Below are 25830 nucleotides of genomic sequence, written 5' to 3'. Positions count from 1 at the left end.
GTGGGTCCTGCTCTGGAGAGGCCAAACGTGAGAAGATCCCCCAGCGCTGGGCAGGCACCTGCTGCAGCTCGGGGCTGTGCCGTGGAGACGGTGAGCAGCTCCCAGGGAGAAGCTGGGGAGCTGGAGAGGATGGCACCCACCTTGGTGGCAGGTGGAGAGCAGTGCTGTGCTGGCAGGCAGGGGCAGTGCTTGTGCGGGGCCACCTCTCTCTGCCCGGCAGCAAGGCAGCCCCACTGCTCACCCCTGCCTCAGGCTCCAGGTCCCAGTTTTCCTGGCTGGGGTTGCCACAATCTTCAGGGAGCCTGGAAAGAAGTACCCATTTGCACTCAAAGATGTGGGAGGGCTGCTCCACTCTCAGGTGTGGACAGGCATTTTTCAGGCACTGCTGTTCAGGTGTTCAGCATTTGGCCCAACCATCTCCAGGCTTTACTTGCACTTCCCTTTTCTCCATCAGCAGCACCAACATGAAGCTGGGCAGAAGAAGGTTTGAAGGGGAAGATATGGTGGTGGCCCTTGGAAGGGATTTTCAGCTCTGTCCTAGAACAGTGAATTCTAGCAAGGTGTTTCCCAGTTTTTTAGGAGATTCTCTGATGTCTTCCAGTTTTTCCTGAGCTTCCTAAGTGAAACCCCAGGAAATCTGCTGACTTCTTGTTTTCTTCCTGAGGTTGTTTTCATTTGTTGGCTGGTTCTTTTTTGTTTTTGTTTTGTTTTCCCAAATCTCTTTGTGAACCTCTGATTAATTCAGCTTCTGATTCCTTGGCAGTCGCCTCTGGAGATGACGCTGAAGATTTCCACACGTGTGATCCATCTTCTTCTTGGCTGCATAGCCCTCAGTGCTGGAATTGGGTAAGAAATGTTACAACAGACCCTAGTACACTGGAGCAGGGGTGTTAGGAAATAAAATATTGCACAGTGCTGCGTGAAAAACTCTCTGATTAATTAAAGGCATGGGTGGCTACACAATTGCATCAAATTATCCACGCGCCATGGCAGAATGTGAGATAAAGGCATTGATTTCTTATCCCAAGGACATGGTCAAGCAGCCCTTGCCAAGCCTGCAGAGAGCTGCTGGCCTGAAGCTGAACAGGAGTATTTCCATGGAGATGTTTTCCTCAGAAACAGGAGGTAAGTGATCCCCTCCATCACGCTGTGCCTAGAAGGTGCTTCAGTGCCCATGTGTAAGGAGCCTGGCCCCAGAGCAGTGCCCAGTGCCCTCCCCTCAGGGCAGTATTTGCCCTCTCAAGGCTGATGCTGAGCACATCACTGATGGAGGCCAGTCCTCCCTCTCTGGGGAGCCTCAAACCCACAACATCCTTTGAAAATCCTGATCAGGGCTTCCCTTAGCTGGAGGAGCAGCCTGTGGTGGTTTCTGCCTGCCACTGAGGGTGATTTGCTCTCCTTAGAGAAAAGTTTTATTCCAGCTTTAAGTGACTGGGTAGCAATACAGTTGCCTCTATTATGGTTTATATTTTAGCTTTCCTGCTGCTTAATTAGTGCTTGAACAGGAGGAAGTCAGTTGTTTAGGAGCTATCAGTGGGCAGGATTGTGCTGTGCATTGGAGGTTTAGGGCTCCACAGTAAAAAGGCAAGTACCAGAACCACACACAAACTTGATTTTGCACAACTCTAACAGCAGAGACTCAGCTTGCCCTGAAGAAGAGATGCCTGAACGTGTTCCACCTGGCCCAGAACCTTATCATTTCACCCAGGGGTAAATATGAGTGAGTAACCATTAAGCCAAGTACGTTAGTCAGGCCATGGGCAGCAGCTGTCTCAGGTGGTTTCAGCCTTGCCTCGGAGGTGAGGAAATTGGACATGGCTGAAAGCCCTGCCAGGGATGCCAGCAGCCACATGAAGATGGGCAGGTGAGGAGGTGAAGGCACCCTGGATCCTACACAGGCAGTGACCAGCTGCTGTCTGAGGAGGCCCCAGGAACCAGAGAGCTGAATGAAATTGGAGTTTGTTTGCTGTTGTTTTTGCAGTAGTGCCCCCATGGCCAGGAAGCAGAACAGAGATGCCAAGGTGTTTCACAGGAGATGAAGCCCATGGAGAGAATCTAGCTGGAAAGAAACTGTTGCTCTGGAGTCTCACATCTCGGTTTGAAGTGAGCTGATGCTGGGCCCAAGGAGAGCACAGATTAATCCTTGCATGCCGGCTTAGGCCAGGGCATCTGGAATGGCTTTGACAGTTGAGACACACAAATCAAACCCAGAGAGGCTGCAGAAAAGGATGTCCAAGACAGACATCTATACTAATTCAGGCCAATTTCCTAAGCCTGATTTTCTTCCCATTCATGCTGCTGTAGCTGGCAGTGAGCATCTCCACTGCAAATGAGAGAAGAGCAATGCTGACTGGGGTGGCCAGGCATGACAGGGAGAAAAGGTCAAGGTGATGCTCCCAGAGCTGGCCTGTGTTCCCAGGCAGCTCTCTGCCCTTTCCCCCCTTCCAGGGTAGAACAGGATGATCCCTTTGGTGCATTTATCCCTGTTCATACCGAGTGTGCCTGCAAGGCAGAGCTGCCTTCAGACTACCATGGCCTGGCACATGGTGACTATTGGCTTGCAGAGCAACTGAAGAAGGAGAAAACAAAAAGTCCTGTTGGGTTTTCTCCAGAAGCTGCAGGTATTTAGAAGGAATTAGCAGTAGCCATGTCATTTCTTGGGAAGGGTGGAAGTGCTGGAAGTGAGATGAAGTTTGAAGGCAGCAGGGGAGAACCCAAGGCAGTGCCTGGGGTGTGCAGCTCATGGGTCTCCCCAGTCCTGTGCAGTGCTTACAGTGGGAGCAAAATGGAATTGCAGTTCTTCCCCATAGCCTGGAGCATGGGCTACCCAGCAGGAGCTTCTGACCTGGAAATTTCCTTTTGCTGCTAGGCCCATCACAAGAGCAGGAGAGATGTTTGTTATCTTTTGCCTGGTGGCGCCAGCAGTTGAGCAAGAGGAGTGGGAGGCTGGCTGCTGGTTCCTGTACCCGTGCCATCAGGAGCTCCCACCTCATCCCGCTGGGTGGGGGACTCACAGGCTCGGTAGCATTCCCGGTATGGTGCATCTTCCCTTTTGTTTCCATGTAATTAGTGTGAAAAGGGAGAAAGGATGTGGCATCTTGCACCTCAAGGGGAACTAAAGGCTCATTAGCAGGGTGCGGGTCGTGGCTGCAGGGGCAGCACCGCGGCAAACAGGGAGGGACGTGCACGGTGCCAGCTGAGCAGGGCAGGGTGTGTGCTCATCAGCCAGGATTTCTCGCTCCCTGCAGCGCCTGGCTTTGGTGCAGGAACGTTTACTTTCCCCACAGCCTCTCAGGAGGCTCCAGAAGGGTGGGCAAGCACGAGATGCCAGGAAAGCCTTGTGGCAGCATCTTGTGGGCTTGTGGCTGGCATGGTGGACCTGGCAGGTTGGTGGGCACAGAAGAGCACAGCACATCATTTGCTTGTGGCTGAACTTTTGGAAGATGCTCATGAACATCTGTCTCTTCACAGCCATGAGCGAGATGGAAAAACCCTCCTGGGCTGCTCTGCCTGCAGAGATGCTGTGAAGGCTCTGTGAGTCACCTGGGGAAGCCCAGGGTGCAGCCAGGCTCCAGAGAAAGTCCAGATGCGCTTCATCCCATCCCTGAGAGTCACTGTCTGGGACACAGTGTGGTGTGCAGGTGGGTAATCTGAGAGTGTTTGCCCACAGCACCTCAGGGTGTCGACCACACATGGCCCGGGGCTTTCCCTGGGCACTTCAGGGACAAACCCCTTCCCTGCAGCTGTGCAAAATGAGAGCAGTGATCACCCCACTGCTGCTGAGGAGTTCACAGCCTGCCCCATCTTCTCCCAGCGCCATGGGCTGACTTCATTTTTCCTTTGATCCGCTGGCCAGAGGAAGGAAGGAGGGGCTCACATGACAGCCTTTTCCAATGTGCTTGGTGGGGAGAAAAATGGGGCTGTGGGAGGTGGCTGAGAGCTCTCCCCAACTAGACAGGGAGGCCATCCACCCACACCCAGTTCTTCTGCTTGGAGGAGCCAGGCTGTGCTGTAGGCAGGTAACTGTCACAGAGTAGATAGACGTGAAACTACTCAGCTTCTTCTGCCTCACCCAGGGCCAGAAGGGTTTTTTGAAAACAAAAATAAAGGGGAAAATACAGTCTCCACCCTTCCACCCATTTTGGTTGGCAAATCAAATAAAACAATCTCAAAGTTGGCACCACAGGAGCAGTGAGTGCCAGCTCCCAGCCTCTCACATGAGATGTTGAAATGAAAGGAGATGAACAAACAACCCCCAGATGCCTGGGGGCTGCAAACTGGTTTTAAGATGCTGGTGGGTTGTTTTTTCCTGTGTGGTGGTGGGAGCAGCTCCCCACAATCACCACATGACTGGGAAGCTGCCCCCTATAGCAACTTGGTCACCCCTGGGCTATGAGCAGATGTTGATTTGGCTCAATGAAAAGGGCTGAATGAGAAATGCATGTCACCACAGATGATTCTCCATGGACATCCTGGCTTGGGGCAATGCAACCAGTGACAACATGGTGAAGGGGACATCAGGCTCAGCCATCACCTCAGATCTGCCCAGTGGTGGCAGGGAGCCCTGCAAGGATAAGCCAGGTGACAAGGTGCTCCACAGGAGCTGGAACTTCTGCCCTGGATGGATACACTTGTCCCACGAGTGTTTGGTTACTGTAACTAATACGAGCTTTTAAAATACAGGTTTGGGGGGGTTCAGTGGTTTTACAGACAAAATTCCCCTGCTTAGGGCTATGTACACTCAGAGGTGGCTCTGGGTTTGCCATGAACAGACCTTGTCATGGGTGCTATGAAGATTTTTTTCAGAATTGGTCAGGGGATCCACATTCTCCTCTCTGGGGGTGGGAATGATGAGACAGCTTCTTCTCCACCTCTGCTACAGTCCAGTTATAGCACTGTGAGCAGCTGGGAGATGCTCTGCAGGGCAGTCACTCTTCTTCACAGCTTCTGCCACAATGCAGTCAAATCAAACACTCATTCCTTGCGCTGGGGCTGCCCAAGGCACATTGGTGGGCAGGTGGTGGCCTCATATCTCAGCAGTAAGGAGGGGACTAGCGTTTAACCTGATGCTGCCAGCTGACATCGGGGGCAGAAGCACTGCAAGGAGGGGATGTGACACTGGGATATCCTGCCCTAGGATACCAGCACCACTCCTGGCACTGCCAGGATCAGGCTGGCCAGTCCCATGCAGCATTATACCCCTGAGCTTAGGACGGTTGCAAGAGGGCCCTGTGTGATGGAAGGGTGGTTTTCCCTGGTGTTTTCCCCCATGGCTCAGCTGCTGGGCTGGCATGCAAGGCCAGGCAGGAGGTGCTTATCAGCTCATCCTATCAGGGCAGCAGGCAAGGGTGCCCTGCCATCTCTGCTGCTAATCTCATTACAAATAAAGGAGGAGTAGAAGCTGAACTGAGCCCATATAAATTCCCCCTGCCCTGCCCTGCTCAGCTTCAGGAAATACCTACTAGAATTGCCATTCTCATTATCCACACCATCCCTGGAAACAATCATTAGCTGACTTGTCCCTTTGCCAAGTGTGTCTGCTCACCAGCCTGCTCTGTTTGCCCACAGGTCCCCCAGAGTGCCTGCTCCCACCAGGGCACACACTGCAGGCTCCTGCACTTGTGCTGTGCCACCACAGCCCTGCATGCTGCTGCCCAGCCAGACCTCAGCTGGACCCTCTCCCCTGAAATTCAGGGGTGCTTTCAACCAGAAACAAGGTGAGGGTGGCCAGGCAGCTCTCTGAGTCACCTGTTTAGCCTTCTCAAGTTCCTCTAGTGTGCTGCAGTTATTTTTGGTGGGGTTGGATGCTGGCCAGGTGGTTGGGACCTGCTGACATTTATGATTTTTCTTTTTCTGCATAACAAAAGTTTTGCTAAATGAGAAGGAAACAAACTCAGTCCCAGCTTTCACCATGTGTTTAAAACAAGATAAAAGCAATTCTGGGCTGGCCATGGTATCCTCTAGAGCTGTGGAGGCAGCAGTTTCCACTGGGGGGATGGTCAGGTGCCCCACACACGCTGGGCTCCCAGAGGGTACTGGGGAGCTCTGTTGCTCTCAGTGACATCTGTTGGACCTCTCCACGTGCAGCCTCAGGCCCCAAGGGAAGGCAGGGCTGTGCTTGGGGCAAACAGCAGTGCAGGATCTCACTGTGTAAGGCTGCACTCTGTTGGTTCTGGTGCTCTCACTGACACCAAGGCAGCTCGTCCATCTGGGTGCTGGTTTGGAAATGGAGAGGTGGGAGGAGAAGCACACATATGTGGGGCCATCCACACGTGGGGAAGAGCACAGTGTCTTGGAACCTGGCCTGGGTCAAACCCCAATGCACAGACAAGCAGGAACACCTCCCCCAGGAAAAGGTGGCTGTTACTGTGGGGTGTAGACATAAGGAGCAGTTGTGGAAACAAAAGACATACATACTTCTTTCCTCTTTTTATATAATTCTTCCCAAAGCAGGACTAGCCCATTTTTATCTCACTGCCAGCTCTTTTGTTCTTTTTTCCCCAAGGCTGGGTAAGGGCGTGGACAGGAGGAAACAACCTTTTTTTTTTTAATGACAGTTTTTCATGGGAAGATGTTCAGCTGCCTGTGAGTGCCCAGGCTCTGCCCGGGTGTAAGCAGGAAGGATGAGCAGGGCTCAGTGCAAACTCCATCTCCTTACTTTGCCACTCTTTCTGTGGCTGAGCTGCTGCAGCTCTCAGGCAGTGAGGACCTGCAATGCAAAGCTGTCAAACCGGGGCAGGCTCTGCTCCCACCCACGGCCACAGCCCCTCTGAGGTGGGGACACCCTTGCACAGGGACTGCCAACCCCACAGTGGGGATTGTCACCCTCGTTTTTTAAGATTTTCTAGGCCTTCTGATGTTGACATTCTTGTGGTGAACTTTCTCAGACACTTTCTGTAAATAACTGGTTGTTTTGTCTTCTTTTATGGAGGAGGAGAAAGTTGATGGACTGTTGGTTTGACCAGTGTCATTGGAGAGGTGACACTGTCACCCTCCAATCTGCTGTCACTTTTGGAAAACTATAAATGTTGGAGTCAGAAAATAAACTTCCTCTTTCTTCCTTCACCTTGAGAATGGTGGTGTGCAGACCAAACACACCATGTTTTATAAGTTTACCATAGCCTAGCTTGGAAATAATGGGGATTAGTCATCATCCAGTGAAGCTGCTGGAGACTGACTGTCCACATGGCTCTAAGCCTCCTCAAGAACATTGGCAAGGTTCAGTTGCTTTAAATTAATGCCTCAGAAAGTCTCTCAGACTAATGCCTATGGAATGTCCAGGTTCCTTTAGACTGTAGCCACTGGACATAAAGAGCTTTAGGTATTTAAGCCTTGATTATAGATTCAGAAATTTGTAAGTAGCCCCAAGTCTTATTTTCAGGTGAGGTTTCAGGCGTGAGCTTTTGGCTGGAGAGAAGCTTTCAGCAGCCACTTGGAATAAGGCATTTACAGCCCAAGGGGGCTCAGCCTTAGGCTTTCTGCTGGCCTGTCTTGGAGGTTCTTTACTTACACAAGGTGTTTTCCGTGCTCCTACTCTCTGCATGAGCCATCAGGTGCCTTGCTGAGATGTCGTGACTCCTGTCAGCCACTGCTCCCCAAGCCTTGGTGCTTTTGCTGTCACTGGCTCTTCACACTGTTGCCACATCCCTGACTGCAGAATGCAGTCTTGTCCCTAATGAAGGCATCGTTTCATTTGTATTGTCCTGAAATATGATGGGCTCCCCTTTGCTGGGACATGCCTGTGGCACTGAGCAGGCTCCCCAGTGCCCCCACAATCTGAACAGCTTTGTGCAAGGGCTGAGTGAACTTGGCTTGGGCCCACTTGGACATGAAAGAAAAACAAATCTCCTTGGGAGTAAAGGTCCCCTGGCATGGATTAACAGCATGCAGGCTTCACTTTCAAAACCACATCCACACCCAAACACACACACACAGAACCACCTCAGTTGTTGTTTTAAATACTTTTAAATTCCATTATGTTTCCTTTATGGGTAGGTTGTTTTTTTCCTCAAGGACTGTCATAAATCAACCCTGCTAATCCCACTCTACATTTATTATTATTACTAGGGAGGGCACAGCTGAGTGAACAAGGAACTAAGGCATGGTTCAACCACCTCCATGTCCAAAAGGCTCCTGTTGCTGGTGATAGAACTGGGGAATGGCCAACACATGGCCAACACCTAAATGGGTTGTGCTTCCCTTTGGTGGGCAAGCCTTGGGGCTGCCCTGGGAGCCATGAGGTGTGCTCTGAAATGCACATCAGTTTTGAGCTCAGTGCTGTGGCTGCAGGCACTGCCTCCCTGGGGAGCTGCTTCATGATGGGGCTTTAGGAAGCAGCAATTACCAGACTGGCAGGTCAGGAGAGGAGTAACAGCATGAACCAAAGAAGGAAACAAAAATAGAAGTGCACTAGGTTGTCCCTGGGGCATATTTGACCAAGGAGGAGTATATACATTCAGGACTGTTGTCAGCTTTCTTTTAGCAGGGATGCAGGTGTGGTGCAGGCACTCTGGATATGGCCCTGACAGCTCTGGCAGATGCTAGGCCCCAGCCTCAAATCCAAGAGTTAAAATCACTTCTCAGTCCAAGCCACCTTGGTGGCAACCCATCCCACTTGGATACCACAGATGCAAAAACCTATGCTGTATTTTGGTGCATACCCCAAAGAGCTCTGCAACTTGCTCCTGTGAGGTTACAGAGTGCCAGTGAACTTGGCACCCACCTCTGCTGTTGCAGCAGAAATACAAATCCACTTCTGAGCTAGACTTTGCGAGAGCAGAGAGCTGGAAAAACAAACAAACAGGACAAGTGCCTTTGACTCACTGCATTCCCATTTCCTGGCTTCAGCATGGCCCAGGCTGCCAGCAGGTCTCATTGGCAGAGCAGCATGGTGAAAGGCATGGCCCAGGCAGCCCAGAGTCTTCTCCTTTCTTGGGGCATGTTTGCAGTGAGCCCTGCAACGCTGCATCCCCCGAGGCTGCTCCTTGGCCCTGCAGCAGAGCTGATTCACTGAGGTGGCCGTGGCCCCAGCAGGGCACAGGGACTGTCCCTCCTGCTCACCAAACTGCCTGGAGCGTGTCCATGGTATGGGAGCTACTGCACAGCTGGATGCACAGCAAGGCAGAGGGACAGGCAGCCAAAAGGAAACACACACTGTCCACACTGCTCCACCATGGAGAGGGGGCTGTGTGTAAGGTATAAGGCAGGAAACCCCAAAGGCACAGGTACCATCATGAGACAGACCTCAAACTCCCTGGTCTCTCATTCTAATATTTGACTGAAGAAAGACGAAGACAGGCCCAGATGTGTTTAGTTTATTTTCCCTGGATTTAGACACAGCTCTGGCTAACCACCATAGGAGCAAACAAAGCATGACCTGTGCCAGCCCCTGCGCCTCTCCTTGCAGCAGAAGCAGCTGGTGGCACCCCTGGGAGGGCTGGGGCTGCACAGGGGCAGCTCTGCAGTAGGCAGTGGTGGTTGGGGGATGGCAGCACAGGCCCACATGGAAAATGCAGCATTCAGAGTCAAGCCTTGGATGCAGCAGTGTGGTGCATGTGGAGGGACCATGAAATGGGGGCCAGCTCTCCAAAGTGAACAGCTGCTCTCCTCTTCTTCTCCCCAGCTTTTCCTCTGGCTGTTTTGAAAAGGGGGATGGAGTTAAGCATTGACAGAAGAGGCACTTAAGCAGGGAAGGCTCTTCAAAGGCAGGAACCTGTGGGCAGTTCTTTGGGGAGTCAACTTGATGAATATTTTCAACAATCTATGAGGGAATGGAGATAACAACAAAGGAATAAGCAATGCCAGTGGCTTAAGAATGCCCAGAGCCTTTTCCTCTGCAGATGCAGCATTGGAGGAGATGCAGCAAGTAACTCTTCCAGCGTTTTCTGGGTGGTAATAGTTCCCTCTTCACAGTCTGGGCATTTATTTTTCCAGATGCAGAGTTTCCCTCTATCTTGCTCAGTCCCAGCTTTTGAGGAGGTCTCTACAGAAAGCCAATCCTTTTTGACAGCCTTTGCAGCCAGTGACTGGATGGGAAGAGGGGGCTTCTGAGCCTGGGAGGTTTGAATAGGCACAAGCTACGGGAGTAAAGAGAAAAGACAATTCTCTGTGGCAGATTTTAAGTCCTGGGAATGCCAAAACTGGCAGAGGGAGTAGAAAAGGACAGATGAAAGAGCCAATGCAGCAGGGAGCTGAGCAAAGCAGCTCAAGGATGTGAACTCCAGCAAAAGTCCCTGTAGTGTTTTCTGGATAGATTGCAGCCTTGCAGTAATTTCAAGTGAAGATTCCTGAAACCTGGCTTTTAGGAACTGTGTTCCAGCAGCAGAAGCAGCTGTTGGGTCAAAATAAAAGCTGGGACAGAAATCCTGTGACTCAATGCCTGTTCTGACTGAGATAGGGGCTGCTCTGATCCCACACACAGGACTAAATTTAATGGCTGGGGAGGAATTATTTACTGGCTTAGCAGCAGTTACTTGACTACTTGCTTTCACTGCAACATCCTCAGGCTGGGTCAGAATTCCTCTGAGCAAATAGATACCACCACACCATGAGCATCTGCTGCTTCTGCACTGCCAGGATGGGAGGATGCAGCCGGGACATCCAGAGGGCAGAGCTACACCATGACCATCCAACACCATGGCACTGTAACTTCCTACGCTGCTTTCCAACAGGCTTCCAGAAATTATGGCTACAAACTCTGGGTTCTACCAGCAGCAGACTGGGCTGGAAGCTCAAAGGATGCAGTGTGAAGCAGCATCCTTCAGTTCCCAGGCCATCAGCAAGAGAAAGGACTGAACATGAGTGACAGACCCTGTTTCACCAGAGTCAGCTGCAAATCACATCCCTTCACCCTGTGCACAGCTCATGGCCCTGCTCAGCAGCTGATTTCCAGAAGCTCTGCTCAGAATTAATGCCCAAACACCAGCTTCACATGGCTACAGAGAAATCTCCATTTTGCTAGGACTTGGGTTTTCCTTTGTTTTTTCCCCTAAAGGGCATGTTTCAAATGGTGAGAGACAATCATGACTCCAGTTTTTGTCCTCCAGTTTTCCCCAGCAGGAAGCAAGAGCAGGAAGACTGGTGCATTAGGACACCTGAGAATTTTCTCCAGCAGATGCTAAAGAGGAGCAGCTACTTTTGGTTGAGGAAAAAAAAAAAAAAAAGGTTCTCCAAGGGGGTAGAGTGGGCCTGAATGAGTCCTGAGACGTGCTAGAGAAAAGCAGGGAATGCTGGAAGCAGAGTCAGCACCACCAGGAGATGCTGGCACAGGGATGAGGGTTCCAGCAAAAGCTGTGCTAAACACAGAAGAGGCCTTCCTGAAACTCCACAATCATATTAAACTGTTAATTTATACAGCATCTCTGTACAAAAATAGAAGGGTTCTAATAAGATTAACAATATTAAATAAATATTTAATAGAAAAAGTCTTTGGCCTAGTTCATAGCTCATCCTTTGGGTTGATGTTCATTTCACTGGGTCCTAGATGCTCCTGGTCCAACATTGCAATCACTTCATCTGCCTGGATTCGTTCCTGCAAGAGGGGAAGGGAAGAAATGGTAACAGCAGAACTTCAGTGCCTGCTCCAGCTAATTCAGTGAGGCTCAGGCTGCTGGGAGGACACACAGCAAGGATTTTACCCCAGAACCAGCAGTGTAGGTGAGAGGATGGGGAAGAGCCTGGGACTCAAGCTGGGGATTTGCTGGGCAAAATTAATCAAATCCCTTTCCACCTCAATGCCTGATTCCCTCCTCCCTGCAGGGCTGCAGTGGTCAGGGCAGAGCTGATGTTCTGTAGTTCCCTTATCACACTCCACTAGCAGCCACTGGCACAGCACACCCTCCTCCTGTCCCTCTGCTTGTTGTTGATTTCCAGATCCCTGGGCAGGACTGATCTCCCACCATAAGGTACCAAGCCTGGAGGAATTTCTGTTGGTGCAAAAAAACTGGGAGACACTGAATTACGTCTGAAAATAAGCTTTTACCCAAACCTCACAGCCTACCTCCATCACAAGGCAAAGGAATGAGGGTTTTGCATTCTCCCTGCATTTAGTTTTGCTCGCTCTTGTATCTTTTATTTTTACAGGGCAGAATTGCTACTAAAGGGAAGGCAGGGGCTGGTACAGCAGCTTTTTAAAACAGAATGAGGAGGCTGCCTGGTGAAAGGCATCACAGCCCAGATCTTCCAAGGCATCTTGGGTGCCCAGAGCCATGGACTTCAAGTCACTGAAATGCCTGTGGGAGGACTTAGCAGCAGGACTTACCCAGCACTCTGAGCTGTGGATGGCTCTGCAGGAGTTCCCCATCCATCAGGCTGCTGCCACTAGGTGTCAGAAATGGCCAGCCCAGCCCTGCACGGAGCCCTTCCACGCCCCACTCAGCACCCAAGCCCAGCACTGTACCCCACGGGCCAAGGGCAATGCGTGCCCAGGACCAGGACTGGCAGGAAAAACCTGCCCTGGGGCCAGCTCCTATCATGGGAGTGCTGCTGTGGGGGCTGTAATGGGAGGAAAATAGATGTACTGGGACTGGAGAAAATAAGATGGTCCTGGCTCCTGTGGGATGCTGGGTATGCCCCAACTCCTCACAGATGATGGAGGCACTCACCAGCTCTCTGTAGAGAGGGTCCAAGGTGAACCAGAGAGCCACAGCGCAGCGCTGGCCCTTGGTGACCGCCTTCACCCCGTGGGGGTTCTCGCCGCCCGACGAGAAGCTGATCATCCTCCCACACTTGGGCTTGATGGAGGCCTGCAGGGAAACAGCACAACAGGCTGGCAAGGGACTGCACACGCTGGCTTGGCTAGATTCACCACAATCCAGGGCTTGGGACCTCACTGGGCAGCCCTCTGCATCGCCCCAGGACCTGGTGAGCTGCTTGGGGGGACATGTAGAGCTCTGGGCATGGCTGGCAAAATGTGTGGGGTAAATAAGGAGGTGTGAAGCTTCCTCCTGCTGTGCAGACATCGTGCAGAAAGGACATAATGGCATGGAGTCTCTGCAAAGCCTACAGGTGACCACCTAGAGCAAAATGGGGCCATGGCATAACTCCAGGGAGGTCCAGGGTAAGCCTGGCATGGCTGTCAAACATCTCTTTCTTCTCTTGGCAGAGTCCACAAGAGTCCTGCAGGACCTCGGGAGCAGAATTGCCAACCAAACCAACCCTCAGGCACTTAAGTAGACACAATCTACCCTCCAGCTTCTTCAGAGACCCCAGCATGGTGCCCAGACCTCTGTCCAACAACAGAGTGGGTAGCCAGCTTCCTTAATGGCCCCAAACAGAGGTGAGGGCTCATGCCTGAGCCACATCCCTCTCAGGGTCTGATGTCCACCACTGTGACCCACTCTGGAACAAGACACCTGGATCAGGCATTGCATCTCAAACATGAGACACCAGCTTATGTTTGACCACGAGATGGGGTGGCAGCTCAGCAGTCCTCCCGGCCAGGGACAACTACCAGCCATCCCTCTGCCTGCACCGGGGGTGGGGAGAATCCCTAATCCACAGGTTTACTGCTTGGCACAGCTCTAGGGAGGGAGCAGATGGTCTGTGCACCTCTGCAGCAGGATTGCTGAGGAACAGCTTTTGGCCCACAGCACCAACTCACTGTCACAGTTTTGGCGTCCATCTCGGTGAAAATGAACTCGCCACCTTCAAAATCTGCGTTCATGTACAGGAGGGCACTGGGGAAGGAAGTGGGAAACCCCAGTTAGGGGAGAACTGGGGAGGTCTCAAGGCTGACCCCCACCTCCTGGACAGATCCCACATTGTTCCACGAAGACATGGGTGGGGGACAGCCAGAGGGAGAGAAGTCCCTGGGGAGATTCCTTCCCTTCCTTCCTACCTGTAATCCCGAAAGGTGTAGGCAGGAGGTTCCTTCCAGCACTCGTTGGCTTCGGGGTCCAAGAGGCAGTTGTCAGCATGGATGGGATGGCTCAGATCATTCCTGCGCTCCTGCTGGCCTAGGCAGGGCCATGTGGAGGAAGGGGGAACGAGAAGGGACAGATGAGATGGGAATGCCATGCTCTGTGGGGTCCCATCATGAGGTGGGAGCCTAACCTGACCCCACTCCACGTGGTGTTCACAGGTGAGAGGAGGAAAGGAATGGCTGGGGAGAAAAGGCAACATCTGAGGACTCAGATCTGCACAGCTCTGCCTTTTTCTGACTGCAGGGAAATGAAATGGAGAGCTGGGGCTGGGGTGGAAAGGAGAAGGGACAGACAAGAGAAAAGGGAGGAGAAAATAGGAAGAGTTGCAGATATGAAAACCAAGAGACATCCCAGAAATTGTTTTTCTGGGGGACAGCAGTGCCCACTTTTTGCTGCTGTGGGGTGCTGACTTTGCCCAACCCTTGGCCACGCATTTAAGCATTAAGCACAACAGAGCTGTTCTGAGCTCATGAACCCCCCATGGAGGGCTGAAGCCCTCCCAAGCTCCCTGCTCCTCACCGGAGAGCGCGGTGCGGCACACCAGGTGCGTGTAGGAGAAGTAGAGCGTGGAGTTGAGCTGGAAGTAGGACTGGACGATCCTGCGAGCCTTCTCACTGATGTCATAGAACAGCCGGGCACTCTTCAGTGGGACACGGCCCTCGTAGCCATACTGGGCAGGGAGAGGGGCAAAGGGAGGTCAGTGTCATGTGCAGAATGGGAGGGAGGGCATGGGAGAGGAGAAGGAGGGAGCTGTACCTTGAGGGCTTTGAGGACAGTGGCTCCTTCAAATCTCTCATTCGGGGTGTGGGGGGAGGGTTTACCCCTGTAGCCATCTCCAGCCAACATGATCCCCTGGAAAACGGGAATATAGATGAGGGGTGAACTGGTGTGTCAGGAGAGAGGGATCTGCAATGGAAGTACACGGCATCCTCTTCCCCAAATCCCCCAGGGCTGCATTCACTGGGCCAGGTGAGTTGGGGTGGAAAGGTGCTGCCGCTCTCTGTGAGCACAGATGCAGGACATCAACCACCCACCTCCCACCTGAGGATGTTCAGCCACCCTCCGTCCCTTGCCAAGCTCAGTTAATGGTGAATGAGAAGGTTCACCCACACTTATGGATGAGCATCCTTTGGGTTGTTATAACAGGGGGAAAGAGCTCTTTCTGCACAGGCTCTGTCCTGCAGCCCAGAATGGAGCAGCAGCTCCCGTGCTGCAGTTATGGGTGTACACTGGGGACAAGCATCCATCTGCTCTCCACAGGCATCCTGCCATCAGCTGTAACACTCAGCAAGGCATGAACCCATGGTCTCCAGGGGCTGATCACACATTCAGCTGTCACACTCAGCCCAGGAACATTGCCCACTCACACTGGCCACCCTGTGCAGCTCCCGGCACTGCTCCTCCGAGATGACATTATCCAGCAGCACTCGCTGGGTGCCATTCAGCTGCTGAGAGTTGTAGACAAACTTCACATCGCTGTACAGAAGAGGGCCCCCTGAGGAGAGACACAAAACCATCCTGCTGAACATGCCCTGGCCTTGTTGGCATTTTGTACAGAGGCTGGAGGCCAGCTGAAGTCACCAGGTGCGCTGACAGGCAAAGAGCTCCACAGCAGAGAGCAGAGTGTGGCCTCCCACCAGTCACAAAAGAAACAGAAGCAATGGGAACACAAGGAGATGAAATCAATTTGCTGCAGGAGCATCAGCATTTTCTACCTTCTCAACAGCTGCCTTGCAAATGCAGGGACCACAGCCTGGAAACACCAAACCCCAGTGGGACACAGGGGGAGACAGGGACAGTGGCTAACTTGGCTCTCCAGCCCAGCTGTCAACACCCAAGTAGGTTCCCATTGCATTTGTGCTGTGTGGATGCTGCTGGCTTGGCATGCAAAGTCACCCTCTGCAACTGTCATCAGTGATTTTTGTCTGCCATACACAGAGAAAGCCTCACGTGGTGCTGAGCTTGCAGCAAGCATTGCTCTCCTCCCAGAAGGAGAGCAGGGAGTGGGTGAGCCAGAGGACTCACGGGATAATCCTCCTCCACTGAGGCAAAGGAGCTGCCAGGGCTGTCCCTGCCATCCCTCACATCCTGCCTCTGAGCTGCCTCCCTCTGCCTGCAAGCTTTTTATGAGACATTTCAATCCATCCCCATCAAATCTGACTGATCCAAAAACCAGAGCAAGGCCCCTAAACCACCACCTTTTGAAGCCTCTTCCATGCATCTCCTCAAAGAAACAAAAGGAAAGAAATAGTAACAATAAAAGCCTAAACCAGATGTCTCTCCAGGAAAAAAATTAAATACATCTAACTGTGAAGAAAATTATTTGTTGTCACAGACAAGCAACAAAATACAGGAAACAGAGCTGCAGAGTTCTTCCCACCATGTGGCACAAGGAAACTTCTCTGTGACAATGCTTTTTTAACTTCTACTCTCCCTGTCTACTGAGTCAAAACTGTGTTCTTGGCAGGTCTCCTTGGCCTGTGGAGGACACGTAAGCCCCACAAGCCCTGACATTAGTTCACAGCTTTATTTCTGAAGAGTTACGTTTCTTGGAAATGGAAAATATGGGATGTTTTTGGTGTTCACTGTGCTGATTTGTTGCTTGATAATCACATTTATTGCAAATGCAGCTGGATCAGAATCCGAATTCTCAAATCCAAACTCCTGGCATGCTCCAACACAGGCCTGTGTTCTCCAGCTCAGCTGTTCTTCCCCAGCCATAAGCACATGAGGGATGAACATGGAAGGCATTGCTCAACACTTCCAGCATTTCTCCTTGTTCCTCCCAGGGAACAAGTGGGGCAGCTCTGTGCCATGGACACTGAACCCTTGTCCCACACTGACAGTGTGCTCCCACCTGCTTTCCTTGCCTCTGCCTGCTCTGAGCACCAGCACAGAGAGAGACCTCTTTCCTGGGTCTGTGCTCTGTGAAAAACACCCCAGAGAAACTGAGGAATTCTTTGGACTTTTGGGAGAGAAGGAATTGGCAGAAAGGAGGAAGGGGGGAAGGGTAGAAGTACAGGAGAGTGCAAAATTAAAATAGACTTTTCTCTTTCAGGCTTTTCTTTTTCCAAGTAAAAAGAGAGCAAGAAAAAAAGACCACAGAAAAAGGCAGCAGCTGGATGGACAAAAATCCCAGTTCCTTTTTGATGGATTCAGTTTTCTTTGTAAACAAAAACATTCTGCAAGTAAACCAGAATAAGAGCATAGAAAGAAATAGAAACAGAAATAAGGACTTTGAAATTACTGGGTTATAAACAAGCCAACAAATATAATTCAACCAGCTCTTGGCTTAAGCATGATCTTTGGTATCTTCCTGTGGTATTTGCCTATTTGATGTACAGCTAGAGAAGGGATAACAACACTCTGAGCACAACACTGAGCAGCTGGACACAACTTGGGCTGGGGAAAGCTGTGAAATTCCCCAGCAAGAGCTACCACCCATTGCATTACAGGGAGGTTTAATTGCCTGCTGCTGTGGAGCTGGCTTACTAGAGACATAAGACACCTCCTGGCTTGAGACCCTGTTGTTTTGCAGCAAGGATGCTGCTTTGGTGCTTGGCTACAATATTGTTTTTCAAAATTGTTAAGGGGAAAAATCCTATCTTTAGTAGATGTTATGGTATTTTCTGTGGCTGCCGAAAATGTGCTGAAATCAGTTGAAATGTCTGCTGACAGTCTTATAAACAAAGTGATTTCATGTGAGCTAAGACAAGAAATCATAAGCTTAGTCTGCAAAAGAAGTGGTTGCTACTATGGTGTGATCCAGCACATTTGGGAAAGCATCAGGACAGGCTGCTTCCAGCACCCATCCTTCTGCAGCCTGGACAACAGGGAACACACTGATCTCAAAAGCACCTGGACAGAGGACTACTGTTTGCTGGTTTGCTTTCCCCATGGTGAGGAAGACTCAGCCTCCCAGCTCCACATCTCAGGGCTCTGTAGTGAGTAGCCCAGCAGGTGGGAAAAACAAGGTCCAAGAGCACAGCAGTGCCCTGGGATCCACAGACCCAGAAATGCTGTGGCAGCATTGAAGACTTGTCTGTCTCAAACAAAACTTGAACTCCCTTAAATAGGAGTGGCCCTCATTGCTCAGTGGTCAGCCTTTGCAGTCTGTAGTCTCTAGCAACAGGAAAAAAATCCCAATTTTGTTAATACATGTTCATCAGCCTTACCCTCCTTCAGCTCTCGATCCGGCTTTGGCATGGGTTTCTTTGTCAGGGACAGCCGGGGCCCATCCTCGGGTTCACTGCTGATGCTTGATGGGACACTGAGGAGCAAAACAGAAGACGAATATCATGACTACGGCCACAAGTTCTTCAACTTGCCCTTTAGCTCCCTTTGGAAACTAACACACAAAAACCCCAAGCAAATCAGTACTTTGTACAAATGTGGCAGCCATACAAGCTGAAGCCCTCACCCTGTCCTGTGGCAAACATTGCTTTTCTGGTAATGAGAGCAACAGCTTCCACCAACAAATCTGACCAGTACCACTTGCTTCAGCTATCAAGTTCCCTCTAGACCATTGCTGGTTTTGAGGCACTCAACTAAAATAAGGTTCTTGTGGGAATGTTTGCAATGGCAAGGGGCAAAGGGCACTAATTCAACCAGGATGGTGTGCTGGGTGAGTGGGCAGTACCCCTGAGTGGCAGGCTGGTACCCCACCATGATCCCACCGTGGGGAATGGTGAAGCTGCAGCTCAGCTGTGGCTCACCTGTGCTCGTCCTGGCGGGCGCCGTACCTGTTCCAGTAGTTCTGTGGGAAAAGAGAGGACAAACTTCTTAATTTAATGCTCCAGCCAAAACCTGCTCTGCCTGACTCCCAGGGACATCAGCCAGCCTCTCTGGCTCCATCCCACCTAACTTTGGGCAATGGCCTGAGTTCACCAGGTTGAAAATGTGGATGAGGCTGTATGTGCCTCCCCTTCACCCCTCTACAGAGGGCTGGATTTACAGGGGAGGGGCAGGGGGAGCTGGTCCTAGAGCTGTGAGCTGCTGGCCCAGCACAGGCAGGCCTCACCGGCTCCGTGTAGGCGAATCCCAGGCCGGCCGCAGCCACCCGCAGGAGGTGGGACTCCAGCTTGTGCCGCCGCAGCAGCGCTCTGGCTTCCTGCAAAGAGAAGGAAAACAGGAGCAGCTGCACATGGCCAGCTTCTGCAAGACAGTGGCAATCCCCCTCTGCTTCACAGGGGTTTGGTTTCCATGCAATGCTGCTGGTTTCTTTAGGTTGAGGGATGCTTGGAGCAACCCCAGGCACAGGGTTGAGCCACTCAATACATGACAGAAGGTGTTCAGCAACTCATTTAGGAAGCCTGAATCCCCAAAACACATGTCCAAAGCTGGCAGAAATTCCTGAGCACCTTGATGAGCCTCAAAATATCTGGGCAAAAGGCTGGCCAGAGAAACCCCAGCTGCAGAATGAGGGCAAGTTCAGGCTGGTGGGGCAGGGATCCTGGCTGGGCTGTGCCTCAGTTTCCCCCATGGAGCCAATGGCCTGGCCCTGGGATGCACTCAGAGTGCTGGGATGGGGGCCAAAGCATAGGCAGCTGGAAATTGTCCATCAGAAGGCTTTATTTTGAATGAAAAGTCTGCAAATACTGGTATTTCTCCTAGAAAACTATTGTGCAAAGCAAAAATAAATTCATTTTTTTAACAGAAAACTTCAAAACACTGTAAACAATTAAATGTTTTTGCTAACTTCAGGTTTTTTTTCCTAGATTCATTTTGTGATGGAAAAGAACTTTTTTTCTTGTTTTCCTTTTTATAATTTTGCTTTTACTTTTTAGTACTTTACCAAATTCACCTTGATTTGCCTGGTAGTCCAGGAATTCCCAAAGGAATGGAAAAACCAGTTCCTGCCAACACTCTATTTATGGTGGGGATGGGATGGGATGGGATGGGATGGGATGGGATGGGATGGGATGGAGGAACTTCTGTATGGTGAGGAAGGCAGCCCCAGGGCCACAGATAAGGGCTGCCCAGACTGGAGAGGAAGCCTGTCCTGCTGGGTGATGGAACACACACTGTTTGGTTACTTGACCCCAGCCTAACCCTGTGATAGCAGAGCTACTGTCTGCAGAACAGGCTGAGCTTTGAACTCCAAGCTAAGAGACTTGAGAGTAATGTTGGGATCTCAGCCTCTCCTGGGAAATATTTCTCAGCCCTGTCTAAAGAGATGCTGCCCTTTGCTCGGTGTTTCATTTTTCATTGCATTCCTCCTCTGCGTGTCCGCTGGAGCACTGGGCAAGAAGAGGGTTTACACTGTTGGTCACTGCCCTCCCTGTCCTTGCTCAGGCTTTACTAGGCTGAAGTCCCCATTTAAAGCAAATTCTGTCCACCAGCTTCTCCCCCACACCAGCGACTCTGAACTTGCACCCTGAAAATCACCACCTCAGCATCACCGGCGAGCCCAGCACTTCTGCTTCTCTTTTTAAAGTGGTCCCACTGGGGGAAAGCTGCCAGGCTGCTTTTATTTCCACCAAGTTGTTTTGTTAAAGCCTCCCACCAGGAGCTCTGAGGTGTCACTCAGTCTCACCTTTCTGGGTTTGATGGTGGCTGGATCCACTGTACCTTCCAAGAGGCCCTCGTAATAACCTGCATTCTCTAGGACATCTTCATCGTCCGGGTGGAACAGCAGGTAGGACTTGGCACACTCCAGGGCTTTTACATAGTCACCAACTGGGGGGAACACAACAGTGGTCAAGGGGGCACAGGGGGCTCACACAGAGCCCAGGAGGGGACTCTACAGAGAGGGAAGTACAGCCTGAGCTCCCCATCAGCTGAAGCAGCAGCCCAAGACTTCACAGGGCTCTTTGGATGCCTCTTTGTCTTAACCACTCCACTTCCCCAGCAAGGAAACTGAGGCACAGAAACAAGACTTTTCTGCCATCATGCACAGACCAGATGGTATCCAAATTGCACCCAGATGGACGGGCAGGACATGGATACTGTCTGGCATCAAACTGCCTCTCATCTGTGCAGCATCTCTCAGGGCCCAGGGGTTTTCACCCACCACAGCAAACCTCTAACTGGGCAGAGGAACAAAGAAGCCTGTACACCACACATGAACTGACTCCTCCTGCTTTCTTCCTGTTGTGGTGATGAATCTTTATGTTTTAGTAGAAATTCTGACCCTTGCACAGTCTGCCCTTTTCAGTAAAAAGTTATTAGCAAAAGCCTGAGAGAGCAGATGTCTGTTTTCTTTTATGTAACAAAACATAATAAAATAGCACACAGAACCACACAACTGGCTTGATTTTTTAGCACTGCCAACCCTTGACATTTTGCCATGCTGCCAACTCCTGCAAGTTTGCCGCGAATCCTAAAATATTTGGTAATTGGCAAAAATTGGCATCTTGGGATAAGCTTGAGCTAAGTCATATGTCTGTTATATATTAATTTAGAAAATGTATCAGCTCGTTTCAGAAAACGTGAAACATATGAATCCCAAGGATTTTACTATTAAAAGGCAAATGAAAGTACCCTAAAAAAGGCATTATTTATTTAAAGAAAAGTAATGTTTAAGCTAAAGGTTGGGCTTTTAAAACCTGACTGATGATCTAAAACACCTTCATAAAGCTACTTAATTGTATTTCAGTCAAGCTGACTTTTGAAGACACCATTTCCAATGTCCTTTGCTTCTCTTTCAGACTGTGCCTCTCCATCACTGTAGTGTGGGCATCAGGGTGAAAGAGCCTTACGCCCACATGGAACAACTTGAACTTGCACAGAATGAGCAGAACTCAGCAGTGCTGTGAGGACCAGGACTTTACCTCTGTAATAGGCAAACTGCAGGTAGTCGTAGTGGAGGGGAAGGAAGTTCTCGATGGGCGAGATGCGGCCCGAGCGCGTGGCCAGCTCCCGGACACAGTCGTGCTTGCAGGCCAGCACCTGCATGTAGTGATCTGCCAGGAAAAGAGGGAGAGCTGCTCTGAGCTGAGGGGATGGTGATGGTGCCCAGAGAAGGACAGACAGAGGTTCAAACTCCTGAGCTGAAGGATGCGCAACCCACACTGCTTTGGCCCAGCAGGTGAGCGCTCACTGAGGGAAAGATCTCATATTGTAAATCAAAGGCAACTCCGACACTGGTGAGGGAGAGAGAATGATGCATCTGACTCCATGGATATCAGAAGGCTAATTAATTATTTTATTACACTATACTATACTATACTATACTATACTATTTACATTTCATCTAAATTGGATCTGCCAAGCACTCGCTCTGCACACAACTGCTCGTGACTGTCAGCCGACAGTCCCAACACACACACACAGTTGGCCCTGATAGGCCAAGGACACAAAACATCCTCGCTTCGGATAAACAATCTCCATATTGCATTCTACTTTGGCACAACACAGGCACACCAAGTGATAAGAATTGTGTTTTCCCATTCTCAGAGGTTCAGAGAATGCAAATCTCAGAAATCCTTGGGAAGAACAGTGCCTTGCTCTTCTCTGTGAAGAGAAATGTGGCAACAGCTCAGGCTGCTCCCCAAAGCCAATTTGACAGAGTTGTAGTTACATTTCTGCCCCCTTTAAGAAACGCCTTCCTCCTTCTCTCAACTGTAGAGGGAGCTTGAGCATCTCTTTGGTGTGGCAGGAGCTGCTGTGGATGCTGTGGAGTGCAGGGACTGCAGGTGGCAGGTAGCACTTCAGCCCCAAGAGACAAACCACAAAGCAAGCAGAGAGGTGAAGACAAGGTGGCCACATGTGCTGCTACATGAAATCCAGCTCCAGATTCCCTTCCTGCACCTCCTTAATCCTCTCCTTCCCTGCAGCAAAAAACTCTGGAGGGTACGGGGAGGTTTAGCCAAGAGGGGCTGTTGCAGGTTCTCAGCATGGCCAAGCAAGGCCAGTCTGAAAGGTGTGAGGTGCAAATTTGGGCAGCAGAAATCCCCATTTGCTGCTTCTCAAAGATGAGGCACCCCCAGGGAATCACAAGCACATGGTAAATATTTGCCATTAACAAAGTTTCTTAATTAGTGGGACCCCATAGTATAGACGTCGTACCAGCTGTACAGTTTCAAAGCCAACACTGACATCTGATTCCATTTTGGAGCCTTTGCTGCAATGTAGTTACGAATCTAATTTGCTTGCTCTGTCTCTGCACACCATTAAAAACCTTAAGAAACAAACACAGGCTTGAAAAGAATCATGTGCTCAGCTACCAAAGCATTTCTTAGAGCTGCCATAAAAACCACCTGAGGAATTTGCAATGAAACCAAGTGGAAACTCAGAACAATGCCTATGTGCTCTTGGCTCTTGACAGGTAGTCTGAGTAGTTATCTGACTTACCATGCATATCCAGGGTATTACATTAGGAAAAGCAAGAAGGGAAAGGACATAAATCATATTGTTGTAATTTAAACCTGTTTAACCATTCTAGATCTGAAATAATCAATCCATCAATGAGAAGCACTACTTTTTCTTGGTACTGTAATCAATTCACTGAAATATATCTGTCCTTGGGGGGAAAAGGTGAGAGTGTTTCAACCCCAAGCAGCAGCAGAGCAAATCAGTTTGGGATTGAAAAGAAATGAGTTTGAAGAAACCTAAACTCTCTTTCCTTGGTATATTACGTGTTCCCACTCCCCACTGAAATGTCTGGGCCTGAGTGCCTTGGACCAGGGGTGAACTTTGGATTATCCTGGAAGGAGCCACCTAGTTTCCTACAGAAAAGCAGCTGCACCAAGCATCTTATTTCCCTCCCTCAACTCCATGTTCCTTTGGGTACCCTGGGGTTTGGGGTAGTTATGGCCAGGCACACATGGCCAAGCCTCAGACTTGCAGGGACCCTCTGGCTGTTGTCCCCCCCAGGTGATGTCCTGCTCTGAGCACCACCATGAGCCTGTCTGTGCTCAGGAAGGGCCAGCACAGAAACACCTCAGCCCACTGGGGCTGCACTCAGCTTGCACAGCACAGGAGCAGTTTGTCCTGTCTGAAGAGCAGCAGCTTTCAGTGAGAAGGATGCTGGGCTTGCTTTGCCACTGAAGGCTGCTCTCTTGATGCGTGTCCTGGTCCAGGCTCTAAAAGCAGGCCTGATCAGCTGACAGCCACACTGGTACCAAGTCAGCCTTTCCAACACTTCTATTTTTTGCATGGTAAACAAACCCCAGCAGGGCAGCTTCCCATCCGGTATGCTGGTGGTTTCTCCTCTTGGTTGTTTCAATTAGATTTCCTGTCTCGACACAAACCGAATTATGCAAACACAAAAAACATTCTGCATCTGAGTGAAGTATTTTCCACACAAGAAGCGAGATTTCGGGGCTTGATGCAACTCCAAGACCATAAGCAGATAAATAAGATTTCTGTCACCAAACAAACCTTAATTTATTGCTCTTCCTTCCCTTACAACTAATTAAATGTAATCTCATTTCCACTGAGAATGAACTGTTTTAATCCTCTCTGGCTCAGAGCCACACATGCAAATCTGAAGATTACACAGCAACATTCAATTCTCCCCAGAGATTTCAGTCAAGATCATAATTAGGTGGGCCTCCACTAATGACAAATCCATCCTTTTGGATTTTCTAATCCATGTTACGAGCCTTTTTGGCAACTTTCCTGGCCACCTGGAGCATGGCCAAGAGAACTCTGCTGCTCTCTTCATATGCTCTCAGAAAACAGAAAACATAAACAAAGGCCAGCAATGTCTGGATTCCAGGGAGGTGTGTGAGACTGTGTACAGGGGAAATGGAAGCAGTTCAGATAAAGCACCTCAACTTCCAGCTCTAACAGAAAACTGCAAATGCTCCACACATCTGGAAATGCAATTCTTGTGGTCCAGCTTCTGTTCAGGACCAAAATGAGATGTTCTAGCACACTGTGCTCTGGGTCTGCACTTGCTGGGTTTCCAGGTGCCTCCTGCAGCGTTACTCACCAGCAGCAGAAGTGGGAGGGAAGACATTTCAACAAATCCAGCCAAAGGCCCAAACTCAGTAACTAAAAACATTTCAGGGCCAAGGGTGAGAACTCTAAAAATGCAAAAAGATCTCACCTGCAATAGCTTCGTAGAGACCAGCCTTGTAATCCAGGTGCTCGTGCTCCTCAAACCTCTGCGGTCCCTCGCACATGAGCTGGCAATCCTCATCCTCAGAGTAGTATCCTTGCAGGGCACGCTCCAGGAGCTCAATGGCCAGCTCGTACTCCTCTCTGTCATAGTGCCTCACCCCAGCACTGTAGTCCTCCTGCAAAGCAGGCAGGCAGAACACAGACCATGAGCAGGCCATGCTGCCTGCAGATGCTTCTCAAAAGAAGGTAATAGGGGACTGGGACAGGGACAGGACAATCTCCCCAGATATCTATCAGATATAACCACTTGTACCAAACCATGTTTAAGCCATTGATGGACTTTCAGACCAGTGGAACCCAATAAACCTTTCTAAATGCTCTTCTGAACTTCTCCATACTTAGGGAATCCTCAGTGCCGCTCCTAGATTATGCATTTAAAAAAAAATCTTTTTTTTTGTTTGTTTTTACCCTCCCACCAAACAACAACACTGAATGCCAAGAGAAGAGATTGCTCATTTTTTAGAATGGCCCCTAATGAGCATCTCCATTAATTACACCCAACAGCTACTCCTGCTTCCTTGAGTCTTGTGAAATTGGGAAGTTGGGGGTGGCCCTGGCATTTGACTTGGGCTTTTGCTTTGTGGAGCTGGAAGCAGCTGACACTCTCCTGCCTGCCACTGTACACCCTCATCACCACAGTCACCCATGTGCATGTACCCTGCCCAGGTGGGTGAACTTGTGTCAAAAGAAACACACAGTAGCTGAGATGTCATGGAGGTTTCCATCAAAGCTGTCTGCTTGTGTGTGTTCACAGCCATGTGAACCCCAGAGCTCTCTGAACAGAGGGACCAGGCTGGGGATGTAGCAATCAAACAAAGAGCAGAGTGCCTAGAGAAGG

At 50.4% G+C, this 25830-nt stretch overlaps 1 protein-coding gene across 1 annotated transcript in view; it reads right to left on the bottom strand.

Moving 5' to 3' along the window:
- Positions 1-11390: 11390 nt before the first annotated feature.
- P3H2 (prolyl 3-hydroxylase 2) overlaps positions 11391-25830 on the bottom strand; it is a 62176-nt gene continuing 47736 nt past the window's right edge. Inside the window, exons 3-15 of the mRNA XM_005418959.2 lie at positions 24919-25108; positions 21695-21826; positions 20458-20600; positions 18943-19032; positions 18638-18678; positions 18098-18192; positions 15290-15417; positions 14679-14774; positions 14442-14592; positions 13838-13955; positions 13601-13676; positions 12603-12743; positions 11391-11530 (exon numbers count right to left, since the gene is read on the bottom strand). Of these exons, the coding sequence (XP_005419016.1) occupies positions 11438-11530; positions 12603-12743; positions 13601-13676; positions 13838-13955; positions 14442-14592; positions 14679-14774; positions 15290-15417; positions 18098-18192; positions 18638-18678; positions 18943-19032; positions 20458-20600; positions 21695-21826; positions 24919-25108 (1494 nt within the window). The 3' untranslated portion in view covers positions 11391-11437. The remainder of the gene's footprint in view (positions 11531-12602; positions 12744-13600; positions 13677-13837; positions 13956-14441; positions 14593-14678; positions 14775-15289; positions 15418-18097; positions 18193-18637; positions 18679-18942; positions 19033-20457; positions 20601-21694; positions 21827-24918; positions 25109-25830) is intronic.

This window comes from Geospiza fortis, unplaced genomic scaffold (genome assembly GCF_000277835.1).
Source record: "Geospiza fortis unplaced genomic scaffold, GeoFor_1.0 scaffold172, whole genome shotgun sequence".
In the NCBI taxonomy this organism is placed as follows: Eukaryota; Metazoa; Chordata; class Aves; order Passeriformes; family Thraupidae; genus Geospiza; species Geospiza fortis.
This window is presented reverse-complemented; position numbering and strand designations above follow the sequence as displayed.